Source organism: Dendropsophus ebraccatus, chromosome 9, assembly GCF_027789765.1.
Source record: "Dendropsophus ebraccatus isolate aDenEbr1 chromosome 9, aDenEbr1.pat, whole genome shotgun sequence".
NCBI lineage: Eukaryota > Metazoa > Chordata > Amphibia > Anura > Hylidae > Dendropsophus > Dendropsophus ebraccatus.
In genome coordinates, this window is record NC_091462.1 from 98,800,379 (window position 1) to 98,818,393 (window position 18,015).

The following is an 18,015-nucleotide window of genomic DNA, read 5'->3' on the forward strand; positions in this document are numbered from 1 at the left end:
TAGAATTTATAGTGACTACTGGCTATAATAAGGATAGAACTATAGTCAGTGACTTCATCTTAGCTGTATTGTCTACTAGGGATCTGATGTAGTCTGAAATCCACCTCCTAGCTGGTGTTCTGAACTCCCATGCTTTACACTGCAGCACTGCTTGTTCATATTGACTACTGTATATAATGATAGAACTATGATCATCAGCTGTACTGTCTACCTAGAATCTTATACAGTCCAAACCCATCTCCTATCTCAGCAGAGGCTGCTCTGAGCCCCCATGCTTTACACTGCAGCACTGCTTGTTCATATTGATATCATATTATATATCACTATATATAATGATAGAACTATGGGAAATTAGTTGTACTGTCTACCTGAAATCTTATACAGACTAGACCCCATCCCCTATCTCAGCAGAGGCTGCTCTGAGCCCCTATGCTTTACACTGCAGCACTGCTTGTTCATATTGATATATTATATATTACTATATATAATGATAGAACTATGGGAAATTAGTTGTACTGTCTACCTGAAATCTTATACAGACTAGACCCCATCCCCTATCTCAGCAGAGGCTGCTCTGAGCGCCCATGCTTTACACTGCAGCACTGCTTGTTCATATTGATATATTATATATCACTATATATAATGATAGAACTATGGGAAATTAGTTGTACTGTCTACCTGAAATCTTATACAGACTAGACCCCATCCCCTATCTCAGCAGAGGCTGCTCTGAGCGCCCATGCTTTACACTGCAGCACTGCTTGTTCATATTGATATATTATATATTACTATATATAATGATAGAACTATGGGAAATTAGCTGTACTGTCTACCTGAAATCTTATACAGTCTAGATCCCATCTCGTATCTCAGCAGAGGCTGCTCTGAGCCCCCATGCTTTACACTGCAGCACTGCTTGTTCCCATTGACTACAGTTTATGACAGGAAGGCTTACCAAGAATCCAATGCTCAATCCACTATAGGAGAATAATTGTAAACGACATATATGTGATTAATTGTAATACAATAAGAAAAAAGCTAATTTTATTAAAAATGTATATATATTTATTGGTGCCATTAGTAATATGTACATAGAACGTGACATCATAGGGTTTATAGTAATACAGCAAGCCTTATGGGGCCTATTACATAGGATTTTACTGGTGCAGAGCCCCCAGTTATGACAGCACTCAAACTACATTCAATCCAGTTCCGCAGCAGCTGAGACAAGGATCTCATCGAGATAAGGGGACGCCATGTGACTTCCTGTAACTTATCCAAGTCATGGAAAGTGAATCAGTCTCTGCCGCCATGATAAGACGTAAGAAACAAAAAAAAAGCTTGAAATGAAAGAATCTGAAGATAGAACCACACGGTGGTTAGAAGCTATAGTAATGACACTACTATAAGTATTAGCTTTTTATGATGTGATACTGCTATGTAGTACTGTGCTTGCCTCATGGGGTAGAAAGCAGGCGAAGCAATCCCAGAATCCTCGGAGCCCAGAGCAGTCATTTGGGATTTAGAACAATGTACACAAGAGCCTCCCCTAGTGGAAAGTTGTTAGGCCTGCGGAGTCAGCAATGACCGTGTCTCATCTGTGTCACTCTTAGACTCCTGGCAGTGGGTCAGTGTGGTTTGGCTTACAGGGAGGTTTCTAGTATCCTCTCTCCATGTACTTAGAGCCATCTGGGAAAGTTCTTGACTCGGAATCCAGGTTTCCAGTTCTGTAGAGATGAATGAGGGAACATCGCCCTCTGCCGGTGGGGCAGGACGGGCCCAGAAATCAGAGGGAAGGCTCTTTGTATGACGTCACTTCAGAAAGAGGCGGATTTTGGGGTCTCCGAGGAGTAACCTTAGGGAAAGAGAAGAGCAGTGGTTACCAATATGGTTGGTCACTAGATAGCAGTATTATTTTGGTCACTGGTGGCAGTTTATGAGCTACACTGTGGTGGGCAACAGTCTACTGCACTACAAGTGAGCCCTCATTGTTTAGACATTAATGCTTGGTCACTGTACAGTGATATTATATGGACATTGTATGGCGGTATTATTTGGACACTCTACTCATGCAATTCCATCTAGAAACTAAATGGTCACCTTTACAGCCCTCAGTGACCACTTATCTAGGTACTGTATGGCGATATTATCTGGATAGTGTATGGTGATATCTTACTAATATAGTGACATCTGGGAACTACGTGGTCATCCATACAGCCTCAAAGCTCACAGTTTAGGCATAATTGTTTGGCCACTGTATGGTGATATTATCTGGATATTATTTGGACATTCTGTAATATCAACTAGAAACTGAATGGTCACCTATACAGCCCACGGTGCCCACTGTTTAGACATTTTGTTTGGCCACTGTATGGCGATTATTATCTGGACACTGTATGGTGACATCTTACTAATATAATGACATTTGGGAGCTATGTGGTCACCCATACAGTCTCAAAGCCCACAGTTTAGACATTATTGTTTTTCCACTGTATGCCGATTTTATTTGAACATTGAATGGCAGTATTATTTGGACACTGGTGGTCATTTACAATCTACTACTTCAGTTTATTGCAGTATCTTTTTAATGCAGTATCATCTGGGAGCTATGTGGAGTCACACATTCAGCCCACAGTGCCAATGCTTTGAAAATTAGCATGTGGCCAATGAATAATTATATTATTCAGGAATTGTATGGCAGTATCATCTGAGTACAGTACGACAGTATTATTTAGACACTCTTTGGTGGTATCCCGCTAAGAAAGCATCACTGTATAAGTACCGTAGTCACTCATACATCCCACAGGGTCTATATCATGGGTCTCCAAACTGCGGCCCTCCAGCTGTTGCGAAACTATAACTCCCATCATGCCTGGACAGCTAAAGCTTTGGATTTGGCTGTCCAGGCATGATGGGAAATGTAGTTTTGCAACAGCTGGAGGGCCGCAGTTTGGAGACCCATGGTCTATACTATGAACATTTGCATAGATTAGCCACTGAATGGTGACATTATTTGGTGGTATAATTTGGATACTATATAATGGTATTATTTAAACACTATATGGTTATATAATTTATATACTCTATGATGATATCTTATTAAGGACAAATCAAGTGGTAGGTAATAAGGTAGCCAACTGTGCCCCTTATTTGGCACATACATAATATTAGTCAGGCACTGTGCTATGGTCTGGTTTCTTCACAGTGTGGCGTCATTATTTTCACACTACATGCTACTATTTTGTGGAATTAGAGAAAAATGGCTACTTTCTTTCAATAACAGCACCGCACCTGTCCATAGGTTATGTTTTGTATTGCTGTTCAACTCCTTAGATACAAATGTGGCTGATCCGTAATACCACACACAACCTGTGGACAGGTGTGGCACTGTTTTGGAAGGAAGTAACCATGTTTATGTAATTTTCAAGAACCTAAATCTTGAGAAAAATTTATATCTACCTTATAATCCCTCCAACTAGCAGACCACCAACCATGGGTCCAACCCAGTAGATCCAGTGATATTCCCAGTAGTTGGCGACCACAGCTGGACCAAAGGCTCTGGCAGGGTTCATGCAAGCTCCGGAAATGGGCCCTCTGTAATGATAAAAGGAGAAAGTCAGGAGATACAGGGAACAGGGATCCTCCAGCAAAGGAGAAAACGGAATTATAGACGGTGTGAAGCTGAGCTGTGCCGGTCAGAGAATGTCTACTTTAGCATATCCCTATAGGAAGGCCTGACTATTGATTGTCCTATGGATGGGAAAGATAGTAGGTGCAGCACAAGAGAAGTCCTTAAGATCAACGTAAGAGATTAACAGAAAGAAGGAAAAGAAAAACGTTCCACGCTGGATATGTCAGAAGGTTACAGGGGTATTTATATATATATATATATATATATATATATATATATATATATATATATATATTTATTTATTATTATTTTTTTACATTTCTTTGTAGCAGTAAGTAAGGGGAGACATGACCTCTCTGCTGCCACCAATGGCTGTACTGGGAACTTTAGGGCTGCTTTACCATCACAGCTGCTGCTTTATTGACACAGCTAGCTTCCCCAAGTCAGCATCATTGGTTATATCAAACGGTGTTCAACCCAGGAATTGAGTTCCCATGAGGGGCCGATCCACCGCTTACTATTTAGTAGAGATATATTACAAAGTTATATAACGTTGTTAAGGAAATGTAACTAAAATATTTTTATTCGCTGAAATATCCCTTTAAGGATCCTTTTTGTCATAGGCAGATGTTTTTGAGTATAGCAGCAAAGTGGAGCCATGATTTTCCTTACCCAGCGAGGATGTCCGCCATCACGGTAAAGCCTATGCAGAACGGGGCTAGAGGAGTGGCGGTCTTCTTATTGATGGCCCCCATGCAGACAGCGAGTACCAAGAAGAATGTCATTACTATTTCTGCCCCAAGGGCACGTGGAACATGTGTATCAGTTTTCACAGCGTTGAATGCAGCCCCCACAGCATTGGCGTACTTATTCTCCATTGTCATGGCCTGAGGAATAAATGCCATAGTTAAGAAACTGGAGCTGTGGCTTGAAACACTCCAAACTGCATGGTTGTATTATAAGCACTCCCACTATAGCAGTATCCCCAACCCACATAGAACTACAACTCCCAACATGCTGAGAGTAACAGGTCAGAGGCTACTATGTACATCAGCATTCCCCATCCTGTAGCACTCTAGGGCATGATGGGAGTTGTAGTGTTGCAGCAGCTGGAGATCCACAAGTGGAGGACCATTGGTGTGTACAGACAGTTCTACATTTTACTATACCTTGGCCAGTGCTGCCCCAATCATCCCTCCGCAGAGCTGACAAATCCAATATGGCACCACCAGTACAACGTTAAGTCCTCCGATTATAAAGGCGCCCAGGGACACCGCGGGGTTAAAATGTCCACCACTGAAACAATGCAAAAAAATAATCCATAAGAGTTGAACGGAAAACATTAAAGGGACTATTCAGGGTTAAAAAAAACATGGCAACATTTTTCTAAGAAGAGCGCTACATCTCACTTCAGGTTGTGTGTGGTATTACAACTTTGCTCCGTACACTTCCATAAAAATGAGCTGCAGTACTGAACACAAACTGAGAACAACAGTGGTGCTGTTCACACAAGAAAGCAACTATGTATTTCTAATCCTAGACATTCCCTTTAAATACGATTGTAATAGGGCCAGAACATAGAGGCAGTTGCCCAGGGGCATCCACCAATTAGCGGGTGCATTTATAATTTTCATTAGATTCCTATGTTTAACACACAAAGTCACCTTGGGAGATCTAGCCAAGACAAGACAAACATACCCAAAAAGGTGCTCGTGAGTTGTGAAATCTCACAGTAGTCAATGTTATCATTCATGTATATTGGTTTGGCCATCTTCCATTGCAAACTTGACTTTTGCACCAGATAACGTGTTTGTTAACAGTATGTGGTTAGGTAATAAAGCCCGGAATACAGGATAGTGATATTATTACTGCGTACAGCATCGCCACCATGTGGTCAAACTAGAAAAGGGAATCCTTAAAGGAGCAGGCATCTCAATTTTATTGGAAATACTATTAAAGAATTAAGATGTTGAGCCCCTATTTATTCCAAACATGCTTGACATATAGGACCATACATATAATAATATAAAACATTGTATGTTCTTAGAGAATAAAACATACAGATAGAAGATAGGTACATACAGATAATTATAGGTACATAGTAATCACAGTAAGGGCAGGAGATGATATTGTGACTTCTTATCTGGCAGGGATCGCTTAGCCATAACAGTTTGCTTTTCTGTTCTTAAATGCCAGTTAATGGTTACAGAACATATAGACGATCGTCCCCAGCGGCACACCCAGGGTTACAGGGCCGGCTCCTACATACACTGAGTGCCATCATAGTCTAGAGTGGTATTTGAAAATGTCAATGCTCTCGGCATGTCAGTGCGTCATTGTCCTGTACCCCAAGTGTCAGTGTGCTACTATCCTGTACCCCAAGTGTCAGTGTGCTACTATCCTGTACCCCAAGTGTCAGTGTCCTGTACCCCAAGTGTCAGTGTGCTACTATCCTGTACCCCAAGTGTCAGTGTGCTACTATCCTGTACCCCCAAATGTCAGTGTGTCATTATCCTGTACCCCAAGTGTCAGCGTGTCATAATCCTATACCCCAAGTGTCAGTGTGTCATTATCCTCTCCCCCAAGTGTCAGTGTGTCACTATCCTGTACCCCAAGTGTCAGTATCCTGTACCCAAAGTGTTATTATCCTCTACCCCAAGTGTCCTTATCTTGTACCCCTAGTGTCAGCATGTCATTATCCTGTACCCCAAGTGTCATTATCCTGTACCCCAAGTGTCAGCATACCATTATCCTGTACCCCAAGTGTCAGTGTGTCATTATCCTGTACCCCAAGTGTCTGTGTCATTATCCTGTACCCCAAGTGTCTGTGTCATTATCCTGTACCCCAAGTGTCTGTGTCATTATCCTGTACCCCAAGTGTCAGTATCCTGTACCCCAAGTGTCAGCATGCCATTATCCTGTACCCCAAGTGTCAGCGTGTCATTATCCTGTACCCCAAGTGTCAGCGTGTCATTATCCTGTACCCCAAGTGTCATTATCCTGTACCCCAAGTGTCATTATCCTGTACCCCAAGTGTCAGTGTGTCATTATCCTGTACCCCAAGTGTCTGTGTCATTATCCTGTACCCCAAGTGTCAGCATGCCATTATCCTGTACCCCAAGTGTCAGTGTGTCATTATCCTGTACCCCAAGTGTCAGCGTGTCATTATCCTGTACCCCAAGTGTCAGTGTGTGATTATCCTGTACCCGAAGTTTCAGTGTGGCTTACTCCACTCTCCCTGTCCAGACCACATGCACGGTCTGAGCCCTGCCGTCTCATTGTTGTAATAAACTTCATTATTTGCGTAAAATATGTTTATAGCCCAACACAACACAGGGTTGGTGATAGTTTTATATTAGCTGTGACCATTGAACCCAAATGCCAGTCACATATACGTTATGTATGGCACCACATGGAGTATATTTACCTGATGCCTCCAAGGATAGCGATGGTCAGACCAAGGGCAACCCCATGGGCCAGAGCGGGCTGGATGACTCCTGTGTATGGAAAGTTCTCAATGACAGAAAGGCACCCGATAAACACAAAGAGGGCAGTACCCAGCAGCTCCGCTATACACGGCTGGACGTAGACCTCAAACCAGTGAGGCTTCGGCTCCCTTTTGGCTTCCATTTCTTCCATTTCTTTAAAGGTCATGTTACCAAGTTCTGTGTCTGTCATGGCTAAATCTAGAAGAAACAAGAGAATGCTATTGAGTGGTGAAAGAGTTATGGTCACCTCAGCTAAAAAAAAGATGGTGACCCCATTAAAAACGGGGTTCCATAGCAAAAGAACAAAATGTGTCACAGTGCTCATGTACAATTTAATTGGTAGGAGGGTCTGACATTTCTTTACCCCCGTCCCCATCCCCAAATCCAAGAAGTATCCTAATTCTTCTGACAGGACTTGAAGTGGTGGCTAAGGCCTACCCAAGCCAGTCCCCTTCTCTATCATCCTCCTAGTATCCACAAGTGGTGCCCCTTTGTAAATACTTGGTTAAAGCCATGAGCTCTATAAAACTTTTGCAATCATTTTGTTCTCCCTGTCCATTTAGAGGGTGATACAAAGAGTATCACTTGGATGCAGATCAGACTACACACAAGATTTGTTTGTAGTCTGTATCCATGGAGACACATAGATCTGTATAGGAGCTGTAGACCCAAAATGGCAGGAGATTTTTTACTGTTTGTTCTAAGTGGCGCTGTGCATGTGAATAGTTCTGGATGTTCCACTGGGTAAGGGACTGTAATGTGAGTACATTGTTGTGCGCTATGTGGCGTGACTACGTTATAGCAAATACTGATGCGGTAACTGGATTGCTTCCTAAATGCCTGATTGAGGTTGTTATAGGAAAAAACACAAAAGCACATAAACGATAAGATAGTGTAAGCTTTCCTTTACAAATTGTTCTGTTTTTTTTTCTGGCATTGTTAGCATCGTGTAGATAAATTTTCCCAAGGTGACCCCCTTTCTGGAAGTCTGTGGACTTGGGGAGCTATTAATAACTTCTGCACCATTTGTGCTATTTACTATTAGCCAACATAGTCCAGACAGCTCACATCCATAGGTAGGGTCCCTCTCTGCCAGTACTTTGCCTCCCTTAAAGTGATATTGTCAACCCCCCCCCCCCCCCCTTTACTCTATGTGCGGTTCTCTGCATCGTCCACAAGCTTAGATGGGGTGACAATATCACTTTAATATCTAGATACTTAAAGGATTTGTTCACATTGGACAATCTCTTTTTTTGTTAGAAGTGTCCTCTGATTTCAAGCTGATCCTTAGGTATTCCACTGTTGAGGAAGCAGCAGCAAGTGTTCTACCCTGCGGCACTCCTACAGGAGAAATTAGGCATTACACATCTTTTTTAAATTGTCAGGCTGTCTTTTAACACATGGGCCGTATAGGTCCTCCAAAACAAGATGCTCCCTCACCCAACAATTTTGTATCTGAAGAAGCAAGTCAAGGTCACTTAGAGATAAAGGGAAGATTTTTTGACCTTTGTACCTTCTCTTATCATCAATCCCTGGAAGACTAATTATCCAAGATTACAAATTAAAGAGTTTAGATGTCATTGAAATCCACAGAGGCCAATAAATCAGCCCAGCTCAAGTTTTCTCAGACCTGTCCCCTACCTTCCACCCAGAGAGTTTGCCTTATTCTTGTCTGTAAATGTTGGAATTCAGGGTTCCTAATTGTTCCAAAGACCAAGACTTCTCAAAGATTTACAGAGCTGATCTTAGCTCAACATAGGACACCAAGGAGATCTAAGACTGGTTAGAGTGGTTCTTCCAAGATTATAACTTAGCACTGGTCCACAAGATAGTAAGTATTTAAAGGGGTCTGACACAGTGCTCTCTGCTGCCACCTCTGTCCATGTCAGGAACTGTGCAGAGCAGCAGCAAATTCCCATAGAAAACCTCTCCTGCTCTCCAGACTGGAAAGAATACACCACTTCCTGTAGGACATACAGCAGCTGATAAGTCCTGGAATACTTGATAATTTGTAATAGAAGTAAATTACAAATCACCAGTTGATTTGAAAAAATTTTTTTAATTACCCCTTTAAATGGCTCTCTGTCTTCTAATAGTAAGATATATTGCTATAATACTTAGATCAGTAGGGTCCGACCATTGCATGTGGTGCTGTACAGGGAAAAACTTTGACGGGGATATAGTACTTATCTAATACTTTGGCTCATTCTTTATGAGGCTCTTGGGGGTTGATGCATAAGAGCTCATCACTTTCTAAGGTAGGAATACCACCTTGATATACCTGACAATAGCAAAAATCCTCAAGAGCCTGGAGATCTTGTAATGTCAAGGCTGAGAAGTACTAAAGAATTAGTTTCACAGAACTAGAAGACTATTACTAAGGGTTTTCACTAGAGTTTTCCTTTAATTATTAGCATTACCCCCCCCCCCCCCCAACCCCTAGAAGTATAGGGAGGTGCAATTATCTATATTACAGTAATACCGCTCTCTATACTTTCTAATAGCCCCAATCTTCTCCATAAATATAATGATGGAATCTAAACATAATGACAGATAAAAGCTTCTGAAATTATCTCTGCTGTATACTCTGTGGGGGTTATATATTATTATACACAGGTGGGTTATTATGGAGTATTGGTCTCTATAAGTCAGTGCCTCTTAAAGGGGTTGTCCACTTTGTTCAAGATCTTTTTACTCAAAGTTGGTCTTGCTGCTTTGGCCCCAAATCCTTCTGGTGATAGCATATTATATAGTGAACAGTTTGTTTTCAGTCTTTGTAGCTTGGGAAAGTTCAGTAGATAAATGGAAACCATCAACGAGCAGGTTGGTAGTGGGTTCTACTGTGCCTTATGGGACTATATAAGGCAGCTGAGCTTATTAATATGTTATCACACATATACATACATAATGATAAGTCGAGATGTGTAGGATATGTCATGTACTTCTGTTAGTGGAATATTTAAAGGGTTTATCCGGCAAAAATCTTTTTCTTTTAAATCAACTGGTGTCAGAAAGGTATATTGATTTGTAATTTACTTCTATTAAAAAATCTCAAGTCTTCCCATACTTATTAGCTGCTGTATGTCCTGCAGGAAGTGTTGTTTCATTTTCAGTCTGACACAGTGCTCTCTGCTTACATCTCTGGCCGAGACAGGAACTGTACAGAGCAGGAGAGGTTTTCTATGGGGATTCATGGAAAAGAGAGACAGAGTTCCTGTCTCGGCCAGAGATGTCTGCAGAGAGCACTGTGTCAGACTGAAAATTAAACAACATTTTCTGCAGAACATACATCAGCTAATAAGTATGGGAAGACTTGAGATTTTTTTAAATAGAAGTTAATTACAAATCTATATAACTTGCTGACACCAGTTGATTTGAAAGAAAAATATTTTCCCTGGACAACACCTTTAAAGTATTTGGCTTTGGCTGTTCAGGCATGATGGGAATTGTAGCTTTGCATCATCTGAAGGGTTGAAGGTTCCCCATCCCTGATTTAATGGAACATATGCTAAGAAGCATGTCCTTCTCAGCTGATTGGCCAAAATGGATCACATGGCTTATGTGCTGACACTCAACTAGCATAGTTGTCTGTAATCTAGTTGCCTCATTCCTCTCGGCACCTTTCTATAGGTCCTGCAGCCGTTCAGTAACCTGATTTAAAGAGACGGTTCCATTTAGCACCAAGAGTGGAAAAAAAGTCTCCATAAAGTGTATGACAATTGTATAAGTGCATTGTCTAGAATACTGGAGAACATATGGCATGCTTATGCACACGCTAAAACACCTATATTACTGTTATCCCATAAAGGACCATATTGCAACTGCTAAAAAATGGCACATTGCCAAATAGTTACCGTATATACAAAATATAAGCAAAAGGGACAGATATACATCAATAGTTACATCCAAAGCATCTGCATCCTGATTTTATACATACTAGTTTAGGAAGATGAAATATGGGGAGCTGTTTAATAAGGTCCTCATATCAGACAGTTATTGCCCACCAGTGATTTCCTCTCCAAGATAGACATAATAGTGGAGCTATAGGTGTAGAATCCAAAAAATCATATTCTTTAAAAGGATTGTCCAGGATTTGAAACATAGCTGCTTTCTTCCACAAACAGCGCCACTTTTGCCCTCAGTTTGTGTGTGGTATTACAGCTCAGTTCCATTGAAGTGAATGGAGCCAAGTTGTAATACCACACACAACCTGGGAACAGGTGTGGGGCTATTTCTGGAAGAAATCTGCTATGTTTTTCTAATCCTAGATAACCCTGGTAACCTTGATACCCTACAAACAGCTCCCTATATCTTAGCTACCTATAAGCGTTCCCATTAGGGTATTGGACTTTAAGTAGAGCCATTACTGAAGGTACAGGTTGTGACTTCAGTTAAACTCAATTGTCAAATAAATTTGGTAAAATTGGGGGAGGCAAGGTTGTGCGAGACCTTTCAGTCAATATAAGAACATGCGTCAGTGATTTTACCATCGTCATCATGTCTTTTGAGATGTTGTGCGCACACAGATCTCCGGGATGTTTTTTGGTGACGTACAAAGCTGAATTCAATTGGAAAACTGCTCTTAGGGTGCGTTTACACAGAAAGATTTATCTGACAGATCTTTGAAGCCAAAGCCAGGAACAGACTATAAACAGGGAACAGGTCATAAAGGAAAGACTGAGATTTCTCCTATTTTCAGATCCATTCCTGGCTTTGGCTTCAAAAATCTGTCAGATAAATCTGTCTGTGTAACCGCACCCTTAGTTCCCACACTTTTAAATATTATTACAATATTTTGGCTCATCATACATGACTTACAATTCAGTCAAATAAATGTCTAAAAATATGGCCAAAAAGTTGTAAAAAGAGGCCCAAAGGCAAAACACAGGTTAAAAAATACCCAATCTTTTCAGACTTTCATGCCCATAAATACAGTATGTGAACAAAGCCTATGGTGGGGTGCTCTCATGCCCCCACTGCTTGGTGCTCAGCTGCAGTGCAGCTAAAATGGCAAAATATATAAAAAAAAGTTATAAAAGATTAATAAAAGCATAAAAATTTTATATACAAGCCTAAGCACATAATATTACAAGTTACATTGCTTTTATTGGTTCTTTTCTTACTGTGATGCCCCCCGGGTGCAGCTGAAGAGCACAATTATCCCAAATGATCAAAACAAGTATAAAAGCTAAAAAAAAAAAAAGAAAGAAAGAAAATAAAAATTATATATATATATATATATATATATATATATATATATATATATATATATATATATATATACACACATAGAGATTATTTTATTAGTTTAACTACTTACTTTGATGCCCGAGCTGTTGGTGGCACTGGAGTTGTCGTCACCTGTGGAGGGGCACCTAAGACTGACTCCAAATGAAGACGCTCTCTAAAGTACTCTACTCTCCTTATAAAAAAAAAGTCATAAAAATGCAGCTGTTGGGTCTGTGGCGACCAATCACACTTCACTCTAATGTGCTCTTATCTCAATCATTCAAGTCAATAATCTTCACTGCCAAGAAGGTGGATGAAGTGCCCTCCCTATTGTATCACACTCACAGTACAATACCTGCAGGCTGCGGGATGGGGATGTGTGAGCAAGTTCAGTATACTCAGGGTTGTGCAGACTTTGCCTTGTAGTAAGGGACAGAAGATCAAAAAGGTAATATGCAGGTAATACGCAGGTAATATATGGCCAAAAGATAAGGGAGAAAAACAACATCCCAACCTGGGGAGATGCCTAGGTTTTGCAGAGACTGTAAGTTCTACCTGGGACCTTCTACACCTGTGTTCCCCAACCTGTGACTCTTCAGCTGTTAAAAAACTATAACTCCCATCATGCACTGACAGCCTATGGTTGGAAGGCCAGAGATTGGGAAACACTGCCCTGCACTAAGCCTATCATGGTACCTGGGTACCTGTGAGTTGTAAGAATCTAAAGAATAAGGCAGGTGTTAGCATAGTAATATAGTATGTATCAGAGGTGTTCCTCGGGGGCGGTCTGTATAGTTGCCAAAATGTCCCCTGCAGTGCTGCCTGAGACAAAGTGAACCCCTGTAGATCAGTGTCAAGTTGGAACATTGACACTGGACACAGGACAAGGTGAAGCCCTGACACTGGCACCCACCCAGCTGTCCCTACCTTTTGGGTATCAGCTCCTTAATAGGCCGGCCCCAACCTGAAGACTGGTCGCTATGCTGAACAAGTGAAACACAAAGACAGGGACTAAACAATACAAATACAATGATAGGAGAGTCCACTAGCCGGGTCGGTAACAAACAGTCCTTGTAGTACAAAGTCAGGAGGCAAAGGGAGAAGTCAGAAAGTCAAGCCAAATAATCAGAAACCAGGGATAACACAGTCAGGATACAACGCTAGCTTAGTCATACTCTGGGAGGCTCTATCACAGTAAACATGATGGGGGTAGTAGTTTTATGGAGACTGTCCGGGCCCCTAAGTTTTTATTGCACCTGAGTAAGGTAACTCCCTCGGTTTTACATAGGTGGGGATTAAGTGTTCACTAAAGTTAGTGTCTTTCCCACTAGGTGCTGCTCTATGTTCTGTGTAGTATGTGGAGCATGGCTGAAGAAAACTCATGGGTTAATTGTTTTGTGTTACATGTAATGTTCGGTTCACTCATAGACGCAGGTGCTTCACCTCAAGTTTCTGTCCTATCCTCTGTCCTCTCTCTCTTTGCACGCACAGCCCCACCAATCACAGCGGGGTTTGGTCAGACCCTAGTAGGAAGGAGTTAAGTCCTGGTGGGAGGAGTTCAGGGAGGAGCAACTAGACTAAAGCCCTATTACACGGGGCGAGTGAGAGGAGCAAACAAGCGCTGTCAGCAAGTGTTCCCTGCTCGCTGCCGCCGCTATAACACACGGCGGCAGCAAGCAGGTGAGTGCCCGGGGGGGGGGCGCGGAGAGGTGAGGGGGCTGCCCGGGTGATCGCTAGATCATCCGGGCAGCCCATAGCATATAGCAGCGGTCTGCTGCTGCTGCTCCTATTCCACTGAGCGACGGCAGCAGATCGCTGCTATTTGAGTCAAACGACTACAACGATCAGCCCACATTGTTCATGTTGGCTTATCGTTGTGTTCTATTACACAGGACGAGGACGAATATAGCCGATAATCGTTCCGTGTAATAGGGCCTTAAGTCTCTGCTGAAGTTAAGCCAGTGCCTGGCTTAGGCGAGGTCCCATGACAGGGACACAAACAAACTACAGATTTCTTTTGTGAAAGAAACAGCAACAATGCAGTGCTGGAAAGTACAGAGGGGGAAAGCAGCCACACAAGGATCACCTTGTCAATGCCAGGACAGTTACCTAGGAGTCATAGGAACTGACCCCAGTGAAACAAAGTTACTTTGAGTCTAGGTATTCCACTGCGCAGTGCAAGATGACTGGGAAGTCTTGGAAGTCTGCTTTGCCCAGATAACTAGGCCTGGGGCGCGTACTACCCTGACAGGACGAGTAGCTCGCCACTGTAGGGCAGAAGGCGGTAAAACAAAGTCTAAATAAGAGTACAAGTGTTCTCTCTATATCCTCTTCAGTCAAACTGTTTCAGGCAGAATACATGTCTAATTGGACAAGGCCCTTCAGGCACCCTCTCTCCTCCTTGTCTCTATCTCGACCCCAAGCACCTCAGCAACTCACCTCAGTTCTGTATTGTACTGAACTGTATTGTTGCCAAGCACAAGCCGCTGAAGCTGTGGAGCACAGGAGAGAAAACTGGGAGCGGGGAGAGGTACGGTATCAGGTGTTTGGGCAATTGTCAGCCGTTGGCCACATACAGCTCTTACATGTAGCGATGCGCGGTCGGTGCCCAACGATTTTAGGACCAAACCTAAACCAATGATCAGCTGATGATCGTTGTCATTGGTTCATCGTTGTCTCTATTCCGCAGAGCAGTCCTCCAAAGTGGTGGAAAGACCCTCTTCCTCGAGAACAATAATTGCATGGTCAATTGGCCTTTTCCAGAGGGATCTTGATCTTTCTAGATGTGGTCAGAGTTATGGACAGAGCTGACAATCTTATCTATCCCATAAATACTTCACATTCTTCCAGATTTTACAATTCTTGCCTCACATTCCGCTTCATTTCTCAGCTCCCTACTTATAGATCCTGACCGCCGTAACAATAAAAGATGCTGACACCTCGGCTGATCTTTATTATTAGGTTTCACAATGGATGCGAGGACATAATCTGTGTCTCCTGAGAGGCACGAGGTGGAAAGTTACACAGGACATACCAAGCTCTTCTCCATGCCAGGAGCACGGGCACGAGCGCAGTTTACGACGTGGCAAGAAAACAGAATGGCAGGGTCATAACTTGTTAACAGAACGCTATAATATATGTGCAAACAGGCGCATCCTTCGAATCTGAGATGTTCTCTGTTTCTTCAGACTGGGACATCATTATGTCCTGAAGACTAAGAACAATGAAGGAGAATAGCGTAATTTGGGTCAACTTTATAAAAAATTATGACCCATATACCGCCTACTGTTTATTGTATATATAGCTCCCAAAAGCTTCTAATACACAGTCCACAAAACTTCAGCTGAAGGGGAAAACAACTTAGCAAATACCATTTGTTATATATATATAGCTCCCATGCAGATTGATGGTCTCCATGGTTACAGACTACAAACAAACCCAACGTAGTCAGATCCTGCAGTCATTTGTTACTTCCATCCACCTACGTTCTACTTTGTGCAAACCTGTCATGTGACTGCAGACTACAAAGCTGTTGTTTGAAGTCTGGAGTGTTCGGACACATAGGTCTGCCAAGGAGCTGCATACATAAAACGGAATGACATTTTTAGTAAAGACTATTTACAAAACTGCTGACGTATGTTGTCTCCATTGCATTGTACCCATTTAGCTAACAAGGAAGGAACAATGTATTCTGGCTATTGGCCACAATGGTGTTTAGCATCAGATTCTGCAGCGTGTCACAAATCACAACACTAATCCAAGAGTGGATGTTTCTATAGTAATGTACATACGTAATAGACTGAATATCCCAGGAGAGCACTTTACATTAAGTGCACATACATTATACACCTTGAAGGACATCTTGCCTCATATTTCACATTCTTCTGTCTAGAATCCCAGCACTGAACTGGTTAACCATGTTCACCACCAGTCTACTCTATAAGTAACATTTATTTTTCATTCTAGGAACAATGGCGGCTGTGTAGTGTGGGGCGACGGGATGACGCAGCCATGATGGGCGTCCATTACATGTAATAAAGCACTGGGAGTTGGAGGAGTTTAATCTTCTGGTCATTGAGTTCTAGCAATCTGCTAAGGGGAGGTGCACCGGTCTGGTATAAAGTCCTCGCCGGTCGTGTATTATCAGTCGCTGACTGGAAAGAATTAACCCATTCACTCCCCTCCCCTATTGGTGTAGTATAGGCAGAATAAAGTGATAGTTCCACAAACAGAGTCATAAGCCATTGCCATCTCCTATATGGAGGCCTCCCCTGATGATGCATATTGGGGGAGAAATCAGTCGGGCATGTTGATTTCTTTTTGCTCTCTGGTTGATTAGTGGTGGACGGAGTTGCCTTGCCCTTTAAGTGATCTTCACTTTTTTTTTTTTCAAAATTCCAAAAATTGCTGTTGATCCTTCTCTTGTTTGTGTGTCACTGGCTCTACCACTGTGGAGATAAGCGGTTCTGCACCACCCTGCTTTATGATCTCAGTCACGCAGTCACTATACATTTATATACAGCCTCTATACATCTCTTCCCAGATTTTAATCTATCCCAAGTCATAAAAAGTTATAAAAAGTCAAAGAACTTTCCACGTCCCAGATGGGTGTTATTTTAGTGTAAAGCCTGGTCTACATGGCGAGCACACTCATGATCACATCTGTGGATGCACAAGGTCAGTGCGATGGTCATAGCCTTTACGGTACATCAGATGGGATAATATATACGACCCAATAGGGTCTTGTAATGTAGAAAAAGTCAGATCACACTGACTTCAATGCAAACTCTTTCTAACACTGATAGGATGGTACATGGAGCCAATGTTTCTTCATCGCCGCCAGGTAACGGAGAAGAATTCTGGTTGAGTAAGATTTTATAGATGTAGGAAGTGTGAGGCAAGGAAATATATATATATGATGGTAAGATAGCAAAAAAATAAGGCCGGCAAGCAGGAGATAAAGCCACAGGAGACTATGCACTACGAAATCATCTTATATAAGGTGAGAAGTCCTATATATCTATATAATAACCTATTTTAGAATGGTGTATGTGCGCTGGAGCCTCCCGCTGAGGGTAGTAGTAGGTGGTAGTACTGGGTAGGACCCGGGTAACCAGTTGCCAGATGTTAGGTCACGGTATTGGCACAAGGGGAGCTGACTGACCCACGGGAACCTGAGCATGCGGGGCCCAAGCAATTCCTCGCTGTCCCTAGTCAAGGCACCAATAACTAGACCAATGCCAGGGTTCAGAAACAACGGTAGTTGTGCGTTTATTATAACGGTGGTAACCAATAGCAACAGTCTCTCTGGATGCAACCAGACTTGAATATAACTTGAGTATAATTGAGGAATGGGTGATGCTGCAATAGGCCGTGATGGTAGCGTTACTTGGAACAAGAGGAGACAGAATGATGGGAGTAGTAGTGCCAGAGAATGATACTGGGCGGAATGGATTGAATAGAATACTTGCTGTTGATGAGAATAGATGATGAAAGGAGTAATGACTGAAGAACGAGAAGATGAGAATCTTGGAGAATCTTGAGAGTGAGGAAGGTCCTGACTGGACCGGAGTACTTCTGGGTAGCACTGGAGCTGGTACCGCGGAGTTGCGGCCTTGTACCACAGGAGTAGCAGAGCACACACCCAGTACCGCGAAGTTGCGGCCT

At 42.4% G+C, this 18,015-nt stretch overlaps 1 protein-coding gene across 2 annotated transcripts; it reads right to left on the minus strand.

The window, feature by feature from the left end:
- Positions 1-1,042: 1,042 nt before the first annotated feature.
- On the minus strand, positions 1,043-12,548 carry AQP8 (aquaporin 8). 2 transcript variants are annotated; one of them, XM_069983990.1, is made up of 7 exons: positions 12,440-12,532; positions 12,243-12,307; positions 7,059-7,317; positions 4,801-4,927; positions 4,304-4,518; positions 3,460-3,594; positions 1,043-1,855 (listed from the first exon to the last, which is right to left on the minus strand). In XM_069983990.1, the coding sequence occupies exons 3-7, from the start codon at positions 7,307-7,309 to the stop codon at positions 1,813-1,815; spliced, it is 771 nt and encodes a 256-aa protein (XP_069840091.1). In that variant the 5' UTR covers positions 7,310-7,317; positions 12,243-12,307; positions 12,440-12,532; the 3' UTR covers positions 1,043-1,812. The 2 variants fall into 2 exon arrangements, with proteins under 2 accessions (XP_069840091.1, XP_069840090.1); XM_069983989.1 differs by lacking the exon at positions 12,243-12,307 and having other exon boundaries at positions 12,440-12,548.
- Between the last annotated feature and the right edge of the window lie 5,467 nt (positions 12,549-18,015).

Coding starts and splice junctions, on each gene's coding strand:
- AQP8 (XM_069983989.1), bottom strand. CDS start 7,309: ATGACAGACACAGAACTTGGTAACATGACCTTTAAAGAAATGGAAGAA. Junction 4,928..7,058: donor GCTATCCTTGGAGGCATCAG/GTAAATATACTC, acceptor GCATTGTTTCAG/TGGTGGACATTTTAACCCCG. Junction 4,519..4,800: donor TTGGGGCAGCACTGGCCAAG/GTATAGTAAAAT, acceptor TTTATTCCTCAG/GCCATGACAATGGAGAATAA.